General features: G+C 34.7%; 1 protein-coding gene across 2 annotated transcripts in view; it reads left to right on the top strand.

The window, feature by feature from the left end:
* LOC126814503 (E3 ubiquitin-protein ligase RNF31) overlaps positions 1–18,378 on the top strand; it is a 384,135-nt gene that overhangs the window by 165,509 nt on the left and 200,248 nt on the right. For both annotated transcript variants that reach the window (XM_050539678.2, XM_050539679.2), the window contains exon 9: positions 16,670–17,782. In XM_050539678.2, coding sequence (XP_050395635.1) covers positions 16,670–17,782 — 1,113 coding nt within the window. The remainder of the gene's footprint in view (positions 1–16,669; positions 17,783–18,378) is intronic.

Below are 18,378 nucleotides of genomic sequence, written 5' to 3'. Positions count from 1 at the left end.
AGTAATCGACTATTTGTCGTGTTATATCGTCTTACACACCTACCTTGAATAACTACTATTCTGCCTTGTAGGAATATTATTGACATAAATTTGAATACCGTACGGGTTTTAAACATGAAATATAACGAGGTGCACCTATTTTTTTTTTACATATGAATTTGAATATATTTTGTTGACACATGATTCTTAATTGTGTTTTGAAAACGTCTGCTTAAATTACGGTAAGAGTTATGCCCCTTTATTTTCGGGAAAAAATGTCCGACATGAAATTTTTTGAAATCCCATCACTGTGTTCAGGGGCACTTTACAAAGTGACAATGTAAATCACACATAAACAACAAGATTATGGGCATGTTAACGATTGTATACAGAGTCAGTTAAAAGCCTGATTAAATAAATGTGTTTAAGTTGTTTTTTTAAAAGAATATAGAGATGTACAACATCTTAAACTAAATGGTAGATTATTCCATAAACCAGGTGCTTGATAACTAAAAGAGCGCTGACCATAAGAGACTAGTTGAACAGTTTTGGGCTTTAAAATTAGTTTCTCTGATGTACGTAATTTTCGGCCAGGTGTATAAAGTTCTAAAAGATCTGAGAGGTAAACAGGAGCTAAATTATTTAAACATTTAAAAGTAAGTAATAAAATCTTAAAATCAATTCGATATTTAACAGGTAACCAGTGTAAATTATATAAAACAGGAGTTATGTGGTCACATTTCTTAGTTAAAGTAACAAGTCTAGCCGCAGTATTCTGTACTTTTTGTAATTTATCTATAAGCTTTAAAGGTAAACCAACTAAAAGTGAATTAAAGTTATCTAATCGAGAAGTGACCAGAGAATTAACAAGTGACTTAGTGGCCTCTACAGTTACACATTTACGTATTTTACCTATATTTCTAATATTATAATAGCACAATTTACAAATATTATTTACTTGAGCTCCCATAAGCATAAAACTATCAAAGACAGCGCCAATATTACGAGCAGAATAAGATGAAAATATATCACAATTACCAATTACAACAGGGGGGTTATCTTGTGCAGATTTACTTAATTGATAGCTTGAGCCTAATAACAAATATTCGGTTTTATCATCATTCAATTTTAGAAAGTTCTTTGACATCCGTTTTCTAATTTCACTAATACAGTTCTCAAGTTGCAATTTTGATAAATTGAAAGAAGATGGACAATTAGGTGTAAATGAAATATATAATTGAGTATCATCGACATACAAATGAAAGCTGAGTCCATATTTTCTGACAATATCTCCTAATGGTGACGTATAGAGGGTAAATAAAATCGGACCAAGAACAGAACCTTGGGGAACCCCAGATGACAAAACAGATTCAGACGACGATTTGAAATTAACTAAAATACACTGTTTTCTACCCACAAGATAGCTCTCTAAAAGATTTAATGCAGAGCCACAAATACCAAATTTAAATTGAAGTCTACGTAGAAGAATGGAAGGGTCCACCGTGTCGAAAGCAGCAGATAAATCTAATAAAAATGTACATTTTCTATTATCAATTTCCATTAAAATATCATTTGAAACCCGGGTTAAAGCTGTTTCGGTACTGTGAAATTGTTTATAAGCACTTTGAAATGGTTCATACAAACAGTTATCATCTAGATGGGCCTTTATCTGAGAAGCAATACATTTCTCCAATATTTTAGAAATAAAACTTAAGTTAGAGACTGGCCTGTAATTTTTAAAAACATTAGGATCCAGTGTAGACTTTTTAATTAAAGGGGTAACATAAGCTCGTTTGAAAACGTTGGGAATAGTAGCGGATGATATACAAGAATTAATAATATTGGTAAAAACTGGAATAACTTCGTCTAGACAGTCCTTAAGAACAGAAGTCGGAACAGGATCTAATGAACAAGATTTAGGAGCAGACGATTTAATTAGCTTTAAAACAAAAGATTCACTAACCAAGTTAAAATTTTCTAAATAAACAGAATTTTTTAACTTATCAAAATCATGAGCGTTAAAGTCAATAGTTTTCATTAAATCAGAGAATAAATTGCAAGTTCAGTGTCATTATCATTGTCCGGGAGGATAGTACGCTCAGCATTATGGTCCTAAAGGGAATTCACAACTTTATACAGGTCTTTTTGTCTGTTTTCGCCATTTTCTATTTGATCAGAGTAAAATTTAATTTTAGCATCTTCAATTAATTTATTCACATTGTTTTTTAAAGATTTATAAATCTGTTTATGGACATGTAGATTTGTTTTCCGCCACAGATGTTCAGCCTTATTACGGTCCGTTTTGGCTTCTAAAATAGAATCATTAAACCACTGCGTATTGGGACGAATAGTAAATGTTTTCGTTTGAAGAGGAACAAGCGAGTCCAAATTTTCATCAAGCTTTGAGTGATATTGGGTTTCCTTCTCTTGTAAATCTTTGAATACGTTGAATGCCATTGAAATTCGAGTTCACTATTTCCGCTTTAAATTTATTTATGTCAAATGATTTAAACCTTCGATATGTTAAATCTTTCTTGTTGGTTGTGGTTTCTGGATCATAAGATTAAAAGTTGCCGGGAAATGATCAGATATTAATTTGTCCGAGACAGAGAGATTATCCAGTTTAATATCACGTGAATTAGTTATCACCAGATCGAGAATATGTCCACCGTTATGAGTAGAAGAAAAAACATGTTGTGTGAGAGATCTATTATTCAGCATATCACAAAAATCAACCGCGGTAGAGTCGTTGGAATCATCAACATGAAAATTGAAATCTCCCCAAATAATAGTGCAACACTTAGTCATCATCAACTGGTCCAGAAATAATCCAAATTCTTCCATAAACTTTTGACACAATTTGCTATTGGGCGGGCGGTAAATTGTAATAATCCTAGTTTTCTTGAAAGAAAACTGTAGAGAACAATCCAAAATTTCAAAAGAATCAAAACGGTCATGACGGATTTTCTTACACTTAATAGATGACTTAAATATAAGTGCTACACCTCCTCCACGTGAACCGCGAGGGCAATGTTGTATGTAATATCCATCAGATAGTAAAGCTTCGATTGTCGATGAGTCCGAACAGTCATTATTCAGCCACGTTTCAGTTATTCCACAAATATCAATAGAATTTTCAAAAATATAATCAGAAAAAATTGTTGTTTTATTTCTTACGGAATTGGCATTAATTAATCCAAACGAAGTTGTTTAAACTGTCGCTTCATTTTCAACCGCCTTTCTAATTTGTATAAGATTGTTGTTTATCTTCTGTTTTGTTCTAAAGTTTTTGAGCTGTTTGTGATTTTTGATAGAGTTTGAGGTGAGCTGGATGAGATTGCTATGATTAATGTTAATATTCAGTGGATTAGTGTTTAGAGGTTCATATGGTCTGTTGGTGGTGATAACTTTTAAATGCTTTTGATTTCTCCCAATTACTTCATTGTTGTCGTATATATAATCATTCAAAGCGACTGTTTTATTTTCGACAGGCCATGCATTAAGACACAATTGTGTGTTGTCTGGGCGTTGATCGATTTGTTCAGAAATTACTGGAATAGTAACAAGATTGCCCCTGTTTACTGTTCTGTGTCTTTTTACTGTATCCTTTCTAATAGTAGTAGTTGGATTTAAAACATCAATCTTTTTAACCCACTGCTTTCCACTCCTCACGCCTCTATTATTATTAATATTATTATTATTATTACTAAAACAATGAGATTTGGCTTGAATGTTATTGTTGTAAGAGTTCAGTTGTGATTGATAGTAGGTGAGTTGATTCAGATATTATGAAAGATTTTGATAAAATACTGCATTCAGAGTTACTATTTTAAACAAAAACACACGCAGGACAAATACACAGCTGCCTCCTAGGTGCTTACATAATGTTTTCAATCTAGGCTTCCTAAAATTAGGCCTAAATTTTAATGAAAAGGCGATAAATAAATGTTTCTTCGCAATAGTTACATTTAAACAGCAAACACTACGTCGCATAAAAATGTTCCACATGCACGACAATAGAACTGAAATCTGTCGCAAATTTATCAACAAATTATAACTTATCAAAAACTGTTATACAATTATTTGAAAGTAACGGCTTTACCACGCCTGCGCATTAATAATATATATTTGTATGTCGAAATCCACATTAATCCACAATAAATCACAGGCACGAAAAACACAGAGCACAACAAGGCACAGTCAACCACTATGGCGTTTACAATAAAAGTTGCAGAGATAAAACTGTTTGTCAATAAAGGTTGCTAACGGCAGGCCCATCAGGGCGGCCATTTTGAATTTTTGACAGTTGACAGCTGATCGACACAATGTAAACATTCTCCATGACAGATAGGTCAAAATACAAAAGCAATACATATATTTCACATCAAAATGGTCCTGGTGATCACGCACAAACATTAAATCAAAAATCTATCACATCCATTATTGATAAATATATAATTATCGAAAAACACTCACAGTACCGTTTGAAGGTACCAGCGAACCCGCGCATGTCTATAATAATAATAATGGTTTGATGATGGGTTAGTTGTATTTTACGTCCGCTTCCACCGAGGTGATATCGCAGACAATGACATATTATGTATACAAGGTGCATTAATTTACAATGTGATTAACGAGAAAAAAAAAATAAAAAAAAATAGGATAATTAGGTTTTCATATATATGTACATAGGACAATAGACATGTGCAAAGGACGAGAGATGTGCCAGTAGACGTTCACAAGCATGCGAATTGACGGAACAGACATGGACAAAGACGGACATTTTTACAGACATAAACATATTATGTACATATATATATATTTTGGGTCGTTTGGGTTAGTCTGGTCGTTCTGTCCGGTAGAATGGCAGGGCGGTGCAACTCTTCCTTCGGGCTTTGTTGGTGAGTATGAGTCCTGGTCCATTCTTCCTTCCATTTGGTTTTGTTGTCCGGTATGGTGGCGTTGTTACATCTTTATTTCTGTTATTCATTCCTTTTATTGTTGGTTCTCTGAAGGAAGAATCCAGCACCTGAAAAAGAAAGCTAGAGAAAAGAGAGTATCTGATCTTACTGCGTTTTTGTGGTTATTTTTATCTAGTAAGGCTTCGGGGGGGGGGGGGCGGGGAATCATTATAAACTAATAATAAAAATAGTAAGTGAGCATAAGAGAAAATAGATTGTTAACTGAATTGCAGATAAATAATAAGAATAATAAATTACTTATGAATTATATTAATGGTAGATTGATGGTAATAATGAGAATAATAAATTACTCATGAATTATATTCATGGTAGATTAATGATTTTTGGTTTGACATAAATTTAAAAGTTCTTTGGGGGAGTTTGTTCAGTTAATAATTTGATTTATTAATTTTATCAGAGTTTTATTATTAGTGTAGGTAGGTTATTACGCTTCCTTCTAGAGGACATTTTTGCGCTCCACCCTTCTGTTAATTAATTGGGTTTATTAGTTGATTTCTTAATTTTATCGGGGTTATATTAGTTGTGTAGGGCAGTTTACGCTTCCTTCTAGAGGACATTTTTGAGCTCCACCCTACTGTTAATTTATTGGGTTTATTAGTTGATTTATTCGTTCGTCGTTCGTTTCTGGGGTTTTACGTCCACTTCCACCTAAGGTGATATCGTAGACAAGTTGATTTATTAATTTTATCGGGGTTATATTAGTTGTGTAGAGTGGTTTACGCTTCCTTCTAGAGGACATTTTTGCGCTCCACCCTACTGTTAATTGATTGGTTTTATTAGTTGATTTATTAATTTTATCGGAGTTATATTAGTTGTGTAGGGCGGTTTACGCTTCCTTCTAGAGGACATTTTTGCGCTCCGCCCTAAAGTTTTAATTGATTAAATTCATTATTTTATATATTTGGTCATCCCTATATTCTGAATAAAATCCCAGACAAGTTGTGATGTCCAGTGTCTATCGTCGGCTTGTGGAGAAAGGAGTGATTTGAGACAGAGAGTGTTTCCCCTCTCTGCTAGATTCTTAATTACGGATTGACGTTCTTTGTCCAATTGATTGCAGTCGATTAGCAGGTGAGACGTTGTCGCGATTTGTCCACATGGGCATTTAATTGGTGTATAGGTGAAGTCTTTTATTACGTTTATCGTTTTAAGCCTCGTGATGAGTTTGCATATTTTGATTGATGGATGATTGGTGTAAACCTTGTCTACAAGATTGCTATCAATTTGATAGCGATGAGTATTCTCTTGTTTTAGACGGGTCTTCCAAGCATTTTTAATTTTATCTTTAGCTATGCTTGTGAATTCCTGACTGCTGTATTCTAAATTTTCTATATCAGTTAATGACAACCCTTCCTTGGCTAGCTTGTCAGCCTGTTCATTGCCGAAGATATTGATGTGGGAGGGGATCCATGCAAGAACTACCTCTCTTCCGTTATTTTTGATTGTTTGAATAATATCCCTAATTTGGTGGATTATGCCCTGTCTGCTTTTGGAATAGTCTGATTCGATGGATTTAATGCTACTTAGGGAGTCTGATAGGACAACGGCTTTTTGGTGTGTTTGAGTGGCGAGCCATTCTATTGCAGTTTTAATGGCCATCAATTCTGCGGTGTACACAGAACAATGTTCTGGTATCCTTTTCCTGATGTTTAGCTTTGCTTTGGGGATGAAAATGCCGTACCCTGTTAATCCCTGTGTATTGTTTTTCGACCCATCTGTATAGATTTTAAGATAGTCTGCCCATTTTTTGTCTATTAGTTCTAATGTTACTGTTCTAGCCTCTATGGGATTAGCGTGTTTGTTTGTTACGTTAATTAGGTGCGTATTGATGATTGGATTGGTTAGTTGCCAGGGTGGGGTGACGGGATAAGTTTTTGTTTCTATTATTGTTCCTTTTAGACCGTGCTTATTTAAGACATCGTTTGACATTTGCCCGTATGTCATGGGACGCGTATTTTTTCTATATCCTATTCGTTTGAATTGTTGGAGGCACTTATATGTCGGACATTTTTCCTTTAGCGTTTGCAGTTTGCCCCAGTACTTGAGTGACAGTTCCTCTCGTCTGAGATCAAGCGGGAGTTCTCCCATCTCTTGTAGAAGGGCAACTGTTTTGGTTCCTATTGCGGCTCTTGTAGCTAGTCTCAATGCTTTACCTTGTATTATGTTTAATTTATTGAGTTGTGTATCACTCGCATTTGCATAAGCTAGACATCCGTAGTCGATTACCGAGCGGATGAGTGCTCTGTATATTAGCATAAGAGTGCTTCTGCTTGCGCCCCATTCCATTCCTCTGATGTATTTCATTAAATTGAGAGTTTTTGATGTGCGACTTATTATGCTGTCTATGTGTGCTTTCCAAGAAAGTTTAGAATCAAATATCATTCCTAAAAATTTGGCTTCTGATTTAAATTCAATTTTTAAGCCGTTAAGATTTAAGTATATCTTCCTGTTAGTGTCAGTCGGGTGAAATAGCATTGCTACTGTTTTCCCTTCTGAGATTTTAAAACCCCAGTCGTCTGCCCACTTTGAGATTTGTTTTAGGGTATATTGAAGCGATTTTTTGATTATGCCTATGTTATTTGAAGCTTTCCAGAATGGTTTGTTCAGCTATACTTTTCGTTTAAAAAATGTATATTATTCCTTAATTACCTATATACAGCCGGCCTGTGTATTCATTAACGCCTGACTGATTCCTTAATCCCCATAATTAAATAAAACAATTGACTACGAAATAATTTGTTTTGTAATTCATTTTAATTTAAGATCCAATTTAGAATTTGTTTCATAATGTATGGTCGCTCTCGTTTCTCACGACAGCAATTTTAATACCCTCTAACATCGTGTGGAGTCCAATCGATTCGAGATACATATTCGTCAAAAGAGTATTGTGGTTCTAATTTCCCCGAGTAAAAGATGTGGTCATGCAAAATGTATCATAAAAGTCAAACATGATTGAAAAGCGATTTGTAAATGACGATCCGTTATCATCGTACGGCGGATTTGACTTCATTACTCTGAAATAGACCGTAAAAATGAAATACGAAAAAATATCTCAATATACATTAGAATTAACAGTACAAATAAATTTTGTTGGTAACCATCTAAATGGAATAACAGTCAGATTGAGAGGGGTCATCTAACTATCTTTGTGTATTATGGCAAGGTGTCGTTAATATCTGTCATTAATTAATCAATCCGACAAAAGTTATACAGACTTGGGGTCATAAATTAATTTACATCTCGGTGTTAGCAGTGATTGTTAGTGGGATTAAGAATGCTGATTAGGTAATTATCTTTTTTACGCCCCCCAGATCAAAGACGTCACTCTAGGTACACTAGGGACCGGGTATCGTCCAGACTTGACGAAAAAAGACAAGAAACTAAGCTTATCGTCAAGAATTTAATACACGTATCCAGCTAATAGATTGCCGTCAAGAATGTGTTAAATGCCGTCAAGATTCACCAAAAACCGCCCAGTTTGTGCTACCGTGTAGATTAAGAAACACCGTTTACTTTTGACAACGATCGTCTGCTTTCTCGGGATGTTTTTTTAGAAATGAACACTACCATTTAGATTTGAAAGGGGTTTAGTTTTTAGACAAGGTGTTTATTTTCCCGGATATGTCAAGAAATGAACAGAGTGTTTAATTATTTAAGGCGTTTAGATTTTATGCCAAGTTACCACTTTACCGAGAGCCGTCTAGTAACTTACGGGTGAGTAGTAATGCAATGCCGTTTACTTTTCATGTCTTGTAATTAGTTTGCCCAGTGTCATCTAGAAATTTAAGGCGTTTGTTTTTGTGTGAAATATTTAATTTCTGTCTCCCAATTTTAGAAACTATGTTCAGATTTAGAATCTGAGTATAGTGTCTAAAATTCTCGAATGAATTGCATATTTGTTGAATATCGTCCATTCTTCGGTATTGCCGACGTCCGTTGGGAAAAGTCGATTTACAATGAATTGACAATTTTCCCAGCGTAGATAAAACTCACATTTTATATATTAGAAAATAACAAAACAATGGACGTATATCTTGTTACTTATAATCTTGCTTTCTGGGTTATTTACCCGCTTCCGCAATTAATAACAAATGTATTTGTGAATGTACAAATAATGTGTGCGGTTCACGTTTCGGCCACAAATGAAACGTCATTTTCACCATTTATCTAGACGTCTTTGGGGGACTATTTTCGCCAACATTTATTTTTGTATCCCCACCCCTTGGGATGTTGAAGAAATACCGAAGGAGGGGAATTGCTAACAATTGTAGGTACAGTTTCCCTACATTGAAACGGGCAAGGACCACAAATCGTATCTAGTTTATAATTAGTCTTGTCACAATAAAATCGAGTATTTCTAATCAAAAAACAAAAGCAAAACAAGCAGGGTCATTATAATATCTAATATCCAAATACATGGAAAGTTCCTCTACAAACTATATGCACATATATTTCACATATAACACTTATCAGTTTACACACTAACATTCGGGATACCCTCACATTCAAGTCTAAAACCTAATCCGCGTATTGTTTACAAACACAAAATATAAAAACATATTTACACAAAAGTTCAAAATTTAATGACGATGAGTTAGTTGTATTTAACGTCCGCATCCACCGAAGTGATATTTAATGATGACGGGTTAGTTGTATTTTACGTCCGCTTCCACCGAGGTGATATCGCAGACAACTGTGATATTTAATCGGCGATATCAGATTATATTCTTTAAATGACCTACTGCTATTGTTTTATAAATGACAAATTCCAGCCACGTCCTAGCTGTCTCTGTTCCATCCGAAACCATAGCCTATGCCGTCGCTTGGAATATACAGTCATAAATGCTCGTCATTACAATTTAGATTATATTCTTTGAATGACCGCCTGCTTATATCACAAATTCTAGCCACCTGTCTCGGTTCCGTCTGAAACCATATCGCTCACAGACTTGTAATTACACCACCAAATGTCTGTCGTTAGATTCTTTGAATGGCCGCTACCTATTGTTCAATTAATCCCCTAATCCAGACACATGGTTTTGTAGTGAAGTATAATCGTGTTGTTATTTAATTGCCGTTATGATTTTAGATTTTTAGAATACTTCACTGATGTTTTTGTAATAAAGTATACTCGTATTGTTTGTTAATTGGCGTTATGATTTTAATGTTTAGACAACATTTAATTGACTTGATATGAAATCTGAATATAAATTATTAGATGGATAAATAAAAGGTATTTTACAATTACATTTTGACAACTTAATCGCTCGCCAAAATACAATTAGATTGATATTATTTCGGCATCATAATTAATTTTAAAACTAATCGTTGATTTAATTTCCCCACACAAAAAGGAACTAAATATAAGAATTCCGTGTAAGAATCAATTTAGAATACCAAAATGCGAATCGAAACACATTGTGGTCAAAACTGTGTAATAAATTATAAAATAAATCATAAATGAATGGAACCTGTTGTAAGGTGGAGACTGCATGCTTTCTTTTAACGTTGGGTTAATTGAGGTGCCAGGTAGTCTGAACAACTGAAGATAACATGTGTCGAAAAAGTGACTACGTGCAGTTTATTGTTTGATCTGTTATATCACAGGGCAATTCTGTTGTGGTGAAACCAAACTGCAGGAAAGGGACTACATTACAAGTTGGAAGTTTTGAATTGAGGATCGCTTTATTGTAGTAAATTTAGTAAATTGGTGCCGAGAATTGGCGTGTTCGGAAAATAAGCTAAAGCGTATGTAAAAGAAGACGTTGGACACTATTCATTATAAAATATTTATAAAATGGGAATTATATGAACTGGGGAAGAAAAGTGTACCGAGACTATAGAGGTGAGTCGTCTAGTTGCTGTGTAGTGACGTTATGTATTAATGAAATTGTTATTGAATAAAGTGATTTATTTTGTTGTTTGTTATTTATAAATGCGACCGCTCTAGATTGGCGAGTCTGCCACTTGGCGTAAAGAAAATTATACTTATATCGAACACTCATATTATACTGACTCGGAATATTTCTGCGTCCCTAACATTACACAATGTCGTGTGGACAACTTATTCTACATCCCAAAATTAATCTAAGTCGTGTGGACAAGTCAACCAATGCAGATTTTTCGTGTGGAGGACTTGACTGGCATATATCTGACAATTGAAAAAAAAATATTGACTGTTAATATGAGAAAAAGTCAGTGCATTACCATGTTTTTATTAAGTATAGAATTAATAAAAACAAGGGAATGTACGGACAATTGTCAATTCATTGTAAATCGACTTTTCCCAACGGACGTCGGCAATACCGAAGAATGGACGATATAGAACAAATATGCAATTCATTCGCGAATTTTAGACACTATACTCAGATTCTAAATCTGAACATAGTTTCTAAAATTGGGAGACAGAAATTAAATATTTCACACAAAAACAAATGCCTTAAGTTTCTAGATGACACTGGGCAACCTAATTACAAGACATGAAAAGTAAACGGCATTGCATTACTACTCACCCGTAAGTTACTAGACGGCTCTCGGTAAAGTGGTAATTTGGCGTAAAATCTAAACGCCTTAAATAATTAAACACTCTGTTCATTTCTTGACAACGTCCGGGAAAATAAACGCCTTGTCTAAAAACTAAACCCCTTTCAAATCTAAATGGTAGTGTTCATTTCTAAAAAACATCCCGAGAAACTGGACGGTCGTAAAGCAGACAATCGTTGTCAAAAGTAAACGGTGTTTCTTAATCTACACGGTAGCACAAACTGGGCGTTTTTTGGTGAATCTTGACGGCATTTAACACATTCTTGACAGTAATCTATTAGCTGGGTACGTGTATTAAATTCTTGACGATAAGCTTAGTTTCTTTTCTTTTTTCGTAAAGTCTGGACGATACCCGGTCCCTAGTGGTAGAACGTGTGCGTAGTACCCATGAATGAACTAATGGTAAAATCGTACACACACATATTAATTGTATAAAATAATTAAGTTTTACTCAACAGTTGTTTATAATTATTATTTACCCAATAAACTTTTGTGATACGATTAGGTTATCTTCTTTATAATAAAAGTATTTTACAATTGCATTGACAGTTTAATCTCTCACCAAACAACATCAGGTATTTGATATTCGTGTCCATGAATCCCACGCAATTTCCGCGCCAAAGTTTAACCTCAGTTACTACGCCTGGAGTGCATGGAACCGTACATGGCAATAAGATTCCCAGCGTTGATTCGCTGAGAAATGAGGGTGATCTATGCATGGTCATCGGAAACATCCATATTCGCTGTGAATTTCAAATGGAGTTACGATAAAAGTTGTTCTTTGTGTATAGAAATGGTTATTATTATTATATATAGCTAATAATGAATATATCGACAATTGGCTGGCACCATTTGTATTTCTATACTTATAGAGAATAGTTTGGGATATCAAGTATTACAGGGTTATCCAAATTACCGGTAAATGCGCTAATTGCTTAGGTCGTCTTTAGTTGTCACGGGGCCTATTTAAACAATGGCACCTTAAATGGATCTACGGCATGATACGGCATTTTAAATTCGCTCTAAAATATTCCAATCACAAATGTCTAATCTATAACAACGCAAGACGATAATTCGGTGATTATGATTATGCCAGTCACATGTTAATTGGACACATACACACTTGTCAACTGGTGGTATGTATTGTATAGATAATGTATATAGTATGTGTAGTGCCTGTGACGTCACCAGTCAATCAACCGGATTAAGGTTGTAATTGAAAATTTGAAAACCGTTTTTGGCTTTCGGATACTTAAACCCCAATAGCTGAATTAATTTTAATCAGATTGGTTTGAACTTGCCGTAAAATGTATATAGTAACCATTGGCTATAAGTACATTCAATTAAGACTTTTAATCTTATGTGGTCTTTAAATACTGACCTTATGATTATTACTGACGATTTATAGGAATACTGACGTAAGGTGCAAGTACTGATGGGTTTAAGCGACTACTGACAACACATATATTTCTCACGAGTTTCCATGAATAGTAACCACAATTAATCATTTCTACTCTTTTGATGGATATTCTAACGCAGAGGCCAGTTAGTCAATACTCAGAGCTCAGTTCTACACACTATGCATGTTACCGTGAAAGTTAATATCCGATTAGATTTATACACATTATTTAAGGTCATGAGACGAAGAAGCCTATTGATTTTCAATGATTTCCGATAATTACTGTCAGAGTTATGGCCCTTGATCACTTTGAAAAATCTTGTGGACGCTCTAGAGGCTAAAGTTAATATCCGATTGACTTTAAATTTATACACGGTGTTTAAGGTTATGAGACAATAAAGCCCTGTGATTTTCAATGATTTCCGATAATTACTGCCAGAGTTATGACCCTTGATCACTTTGAAAAATAATGTGGATGCTCTAGGGGCTAAAGTTAACATTCGATTGACTTTAAATTTATACACAGGGTTTAAGGTCGTGAGACAAAGAAGCCCAGTGATTTTCAATGATATCCTATAATTTCTGCCAGAGTTATGGCCCTTGATCACTTTGAAAAATCTTGTGGATGCTCTATGCGAACAAGTATATTGATTTTCAATGCATTTTGATAACTTGAACAGCTAAACCCATGAAATTAAATGTTTCGTATACTAAATGTTAGCAATGGGCAGAACTAAAAGTTGTTACTCTTAATCAGATATTAGTGTATTATAAATGTTTCCTTACCGACAATAGAAAAAATATGTGAGAAATTTCTGCTCGGATGATGTAGCTGCTGTGAGCATATGTTTCGTTGCCTATACAGGTCCCTCCGTCCACAATTGTTTGTGGACACTCTACAAGTCACAATTCTTATCCGATTTTGACAAAACTTGAAATATAGGTTTATCTCCAAAAGATCTTGGTATTGGCATGTATCGAATCGAAACTTCATGGATTATGGCCCCTGTTTGTACGAAAAATCACGTTTTTAGCTTGTGGACCCTATAGAGGTCACAATTTTTATCCGATTTTGTTGAAACTTGAAATGTAAGTTTATAACCCAAAGATCTCGGTTCCTTTCGATATTCGCGCATATCGGACCGTAACTTCCTGAATTATGGTCCCTGATTGTACGAAAAATCGCGTTTTTAGCTTGTGGACCCTATAGAGGTAATAATTTTTATCCAATTTAAAAACCCGTATTATTATAACCCCGTTACACCCTAAAAACGACTGAGTTCGAATTTCGTGAAAATCGGCCCAAAATTGACAGACAAAATGGCCACCGTTCGTTCTCAAATAGCGTAAAAATACGGTATATCAAGGTTGTGGACCCTATAGAGTTCACAATTTTTATCCGATTTTGTTGAAACTTGAAATGTAAGTTTATCACCCAAAGTCCTCGGTTCATTTCGATATTCGCGCATATCGGACCGTAACTTCCTGAGTTGTGGCCCCTGATTGTACGAAAAATCGCGTTTTTAGCTTGTGGACCCTATAGAGGTAATAATTTTTATCCAATTTAAAAACCCGTATTATTATATCACCGTTACACCCTAAGGATGACTGAGTTCGAATTTCGTGAAAATCGGCCCAAAATTGACAGACAAAATGGCCGCCGTTCGTTCTCAAATAGCGTAAAAATACGGTATATCAAGGTTGTAGACCCTATAGAGGTCACAATTTATATCCAATTTTGTTGAAACTTGAAATGTAAGTTTATAACCCAAAGATCTCGGTTCCTTTCGATATTCGCGCATATCGGACCGTAACTTCCTGAATTATGGCCCCTGATTGTACGAAAAATCGCGTTTTTAGCTTGTGGACCCTATAGAGGTATTAATTTTTATCCGATTTAAAAACGTATTATTATATCACCGTTAACACCCTAAGGACAGCTGAGTTTGAATTTCGTGAAAATCGGCCCAAAATTGACGGACAATATGGCCGCGGGTTCGTTCTCAAATAGCGTAAAAATACAGTATATCAAGGTTGTGGACCCTATAGAGGTCACAATTTTTATCCAATTTTGTTGAAGCTTGAAATGTAAGTTTATAATCTAAAGATCTCGGTTCCTTTCGATATTTGCGCATATCGGACCATAACTTCCTGAATTATGGCCCCTGATTGTACGAAAAATCGCGTTTTTAGCTTGTGGACCCTATAGAGGTCATAATTTTTATCCAATCATTATATCACCGTTACACCCTAAGGACGGCTGAGTTCGAATTTCGTGAAAATCGGCCCAAAACTGACAGACAAAATGGCTACCCTTCGTTCTCAAATAGCGTAAAAATATGGTATATCAAGGTTGAAATGTAAGTTTATAATCCAAAGATCTTGGTTCCTTTTAATATTCGCGCATATCGGATGGTAACTTCCTGAATTATGGCCCCTGATTGTACGAAAAATCGTGTTTTTAGCTTGTGGACCCTATAGAGGTCATAATTTTTATCCGATTTAAAAAAACGTATTTCGTGAAAATCGGCCAAAAACTGACAGACAAAATAGCCGCCCTTCGTTCTCAAATAGCGTAAAAATATAGTATATCAAGGTTGTGGATCCTATGGAGGTCACAATTTTTATCCGATTTTGTTGAAACTTGAAATGTAAGTTTATAACACAAAGATCTCGGTTCCTTTCGATATTTGCGCATATCGAATTGTAATTTCCTGAATTATGGCCCTTGATTGTAGGAAAAATACTTCTTTTTAGCTTGTTCTCTATCCATCTTCGTCGCGGTCTAAACTACATTATAAATAAACCTTAAATCAACTGAACTCATTGTAATGTGGAACTGTATGCTTTCTGATATGGTTGGGTTATTGAAGCGCCAAATAGAAGACAGCAAGTCTTGAAAAATGACTATGTTTTTCTTTGATCTGTTATATCACGGGGCAATTCTGTTATTGCATGAAAACGGCTCCATTATAAGTTAAAAGTTCTGCAATGAGGATCTTTCGATTGTAAGCAATGTGAATTTAGTGCAAGGCTAAAGTACTTTTAGTTTAAGTATATCATTTGTGTGTGAATTACCACTCTTAGTATGGCTGTGTCTCATTATTTAACCATATGGAAATTTCTATTTTATGGATATTGCTATGGAATGTGAGACGCATAATTTTAATGAATGTGAAACGGTCAGTGCACATCTTTTTAGTTAGGCCTATAAAGCAGTAATATATTTTGGTTGTAGAAAAAATAGTTTTTGTCGGATTTACTCTCTATATACCCGGTGATATTCAAATTTGGCTGGGTATTTATAAAAGACGACATTACATTTGCCTTTCCATACGATAGATTAAGGTCCATATTTTTATTTCATTAAATGCAACTTTATATATATATATATATGGTATGCAATATAAAATGCACATAAGAAAAACGTCAATCATAGCAAGCACACACGCCTATCTAAAGACCTGTCGTTAATTATACAAAGACCTGCGTAAAACATACGGTCAAATGATAAACTGCACGGTAAAACAGTTTTACTTCCCCACACACATATATAAATATTGTTTTCGGGGGCCTGGAGGGGATATTGTTCCTCATGCAAAATCCCTGCCATAGATGGAGGGCAACCTATGTATATCTGTAAAATGTTTTATATATCAGTTACTCTCTTGGGCTCTTAAACGTCAAAATTTCTCATTATTTCTTGAGGAAACTGTTGTTGGTAGACATATATTGTGTTTTCTAGTAACCTATCTTTGTATTCTAGGAAGTTAGACCACCACCTGTTCACGAAGTCAGTATTCCTAAGTTCACCACCATTATCTCACAGGAAAAAGAAGAAGATGATAGGATTGAAAGGACACAAATAAATGAACGGTTTGCTCATACAAAAACAATTAATGAAGAACTTGATGTCCATCGTTCAAAGTTAAATATTTATAATATTCAGTCGAATAATTTTAAGTCTGGTTATAAAATTAATTATGCAAAGAAGTTAACAGCAGGCACAGATACCACTCAAAATCTACCTAAAGTCCCTTCAATACCATCAGTAAATGCTACCCTGGCTGAAACAAACCTTAATGAAACAGTCCCGAAAACAAATTTCTCCCAATCAAAAGGAAAATGTACTTCGTCCTTGTCATTGTCACAGGGGGCATCAAAGGTTATGTCAGAGATAATGTCAATTCAGGATATTGATGAAAGAAAGTCAATGTGTGAAAAAAATCTCGAGTTTTTAGAAGATGAGATATTAAATTTGGACCAATCAATAAATGATATACTTACCAAAAATGACGAATTCCTAAAGAATGAAGATTTTGCTGTGCTGAACCAGAAAAAGAGCACATTAATCAAAGATAAAATAATGTTAGATGAATATTACAAAGGACTAAAATTAGGAACAACTCAAAATATGAACTTGTCTGAAATTGTGTTTTACCATCCTGATATTGATGAGGAAAGGCAAACAGAATGCAGAACGACAACCAATTTATCCAAACAATTTAAACCATTGCAATCAAAGGATATTATACCACCACAATCACATATTGTACCCATTTCAAATGATTCCCCAAGAACTGGGCATGGAATTATACTAAACATATCTGTGTCTCAACAAACCAAAATTTCTTCTCATATGATAGAAACATCTCCTACTACTGTGCTCACAAGCTATGGATCAATGTGGTCATGCCAACATTGTACATATTACAATAACGTGGGAACTAGAGTGTGTAAAGTTTGCAATAAAACTAGTGTAATTCCACAAATTATTAACGCCGATGTAATTGTCTCATCTAAGTCCACCACAGATGCAGGAAATAATTTTAGAGAATTGAAGGATATAGGAAACAAATTAGTTGACCTACAAGATCAGGTAAGTAACATTGATATGCTGTTCAAATTGGATATTAAAGCTTATTAAAAACTTTATACGCCCACATTGAAATGTCGTCCATCCGTCTAGGGGCTAAAGTTAATATCCGATTGACATTAAATGTATACAGGTTATAAGATGAAGAGGCCTATTAATTTTCAAGGATTTATGATAATTGCTGCCAGAGTTGTGGCCCTTGATCACTTTAAAATCTTGTGGACGCTCCAAAGGCTAAAGTTAATATCCGATTGACTTTAGATTTATACACTGTATTTAACACTGTAATCCGGGTATCATTAAATCTTGTGTATCTAGCACTAATTTCTTTCACATTCATTTGATATCAAATCTGTGTTAAAAATTTGTAAAAATCATTTAAGATCACCCAAATTTATCGAATTTTGATAATGAGTGTCCAATTTACAAGTATTTATTTCCTGACCACTGTTAAAAAATTAATCGGGGAGAGGGGTGTGTGTGTGCGGGGTGGGGGGAATGGCCTAATGGTTAGTGCGTGCACGCTGTATCATATGGTCTGTCATTAAGTTAACTGCCGTGGTTTCGATTCCCCAGCCACCGTCCATAACTTTTAGATT

This window comes from Patella vulgata, chromosome 3 (assembly GCF_932274485.2).
Source record: "Patella vulgata chromosome 3, xgPatVulg1.2, whole genome shotgun sequence".
NCBI lineage: Eukaryota > Metazoa > Mollusca > Gastropoda > Patellidae > Patella > Patella vulgata.
This window is presented reverse-complemented; position numbering and strand designations above follow the sequence as displayed.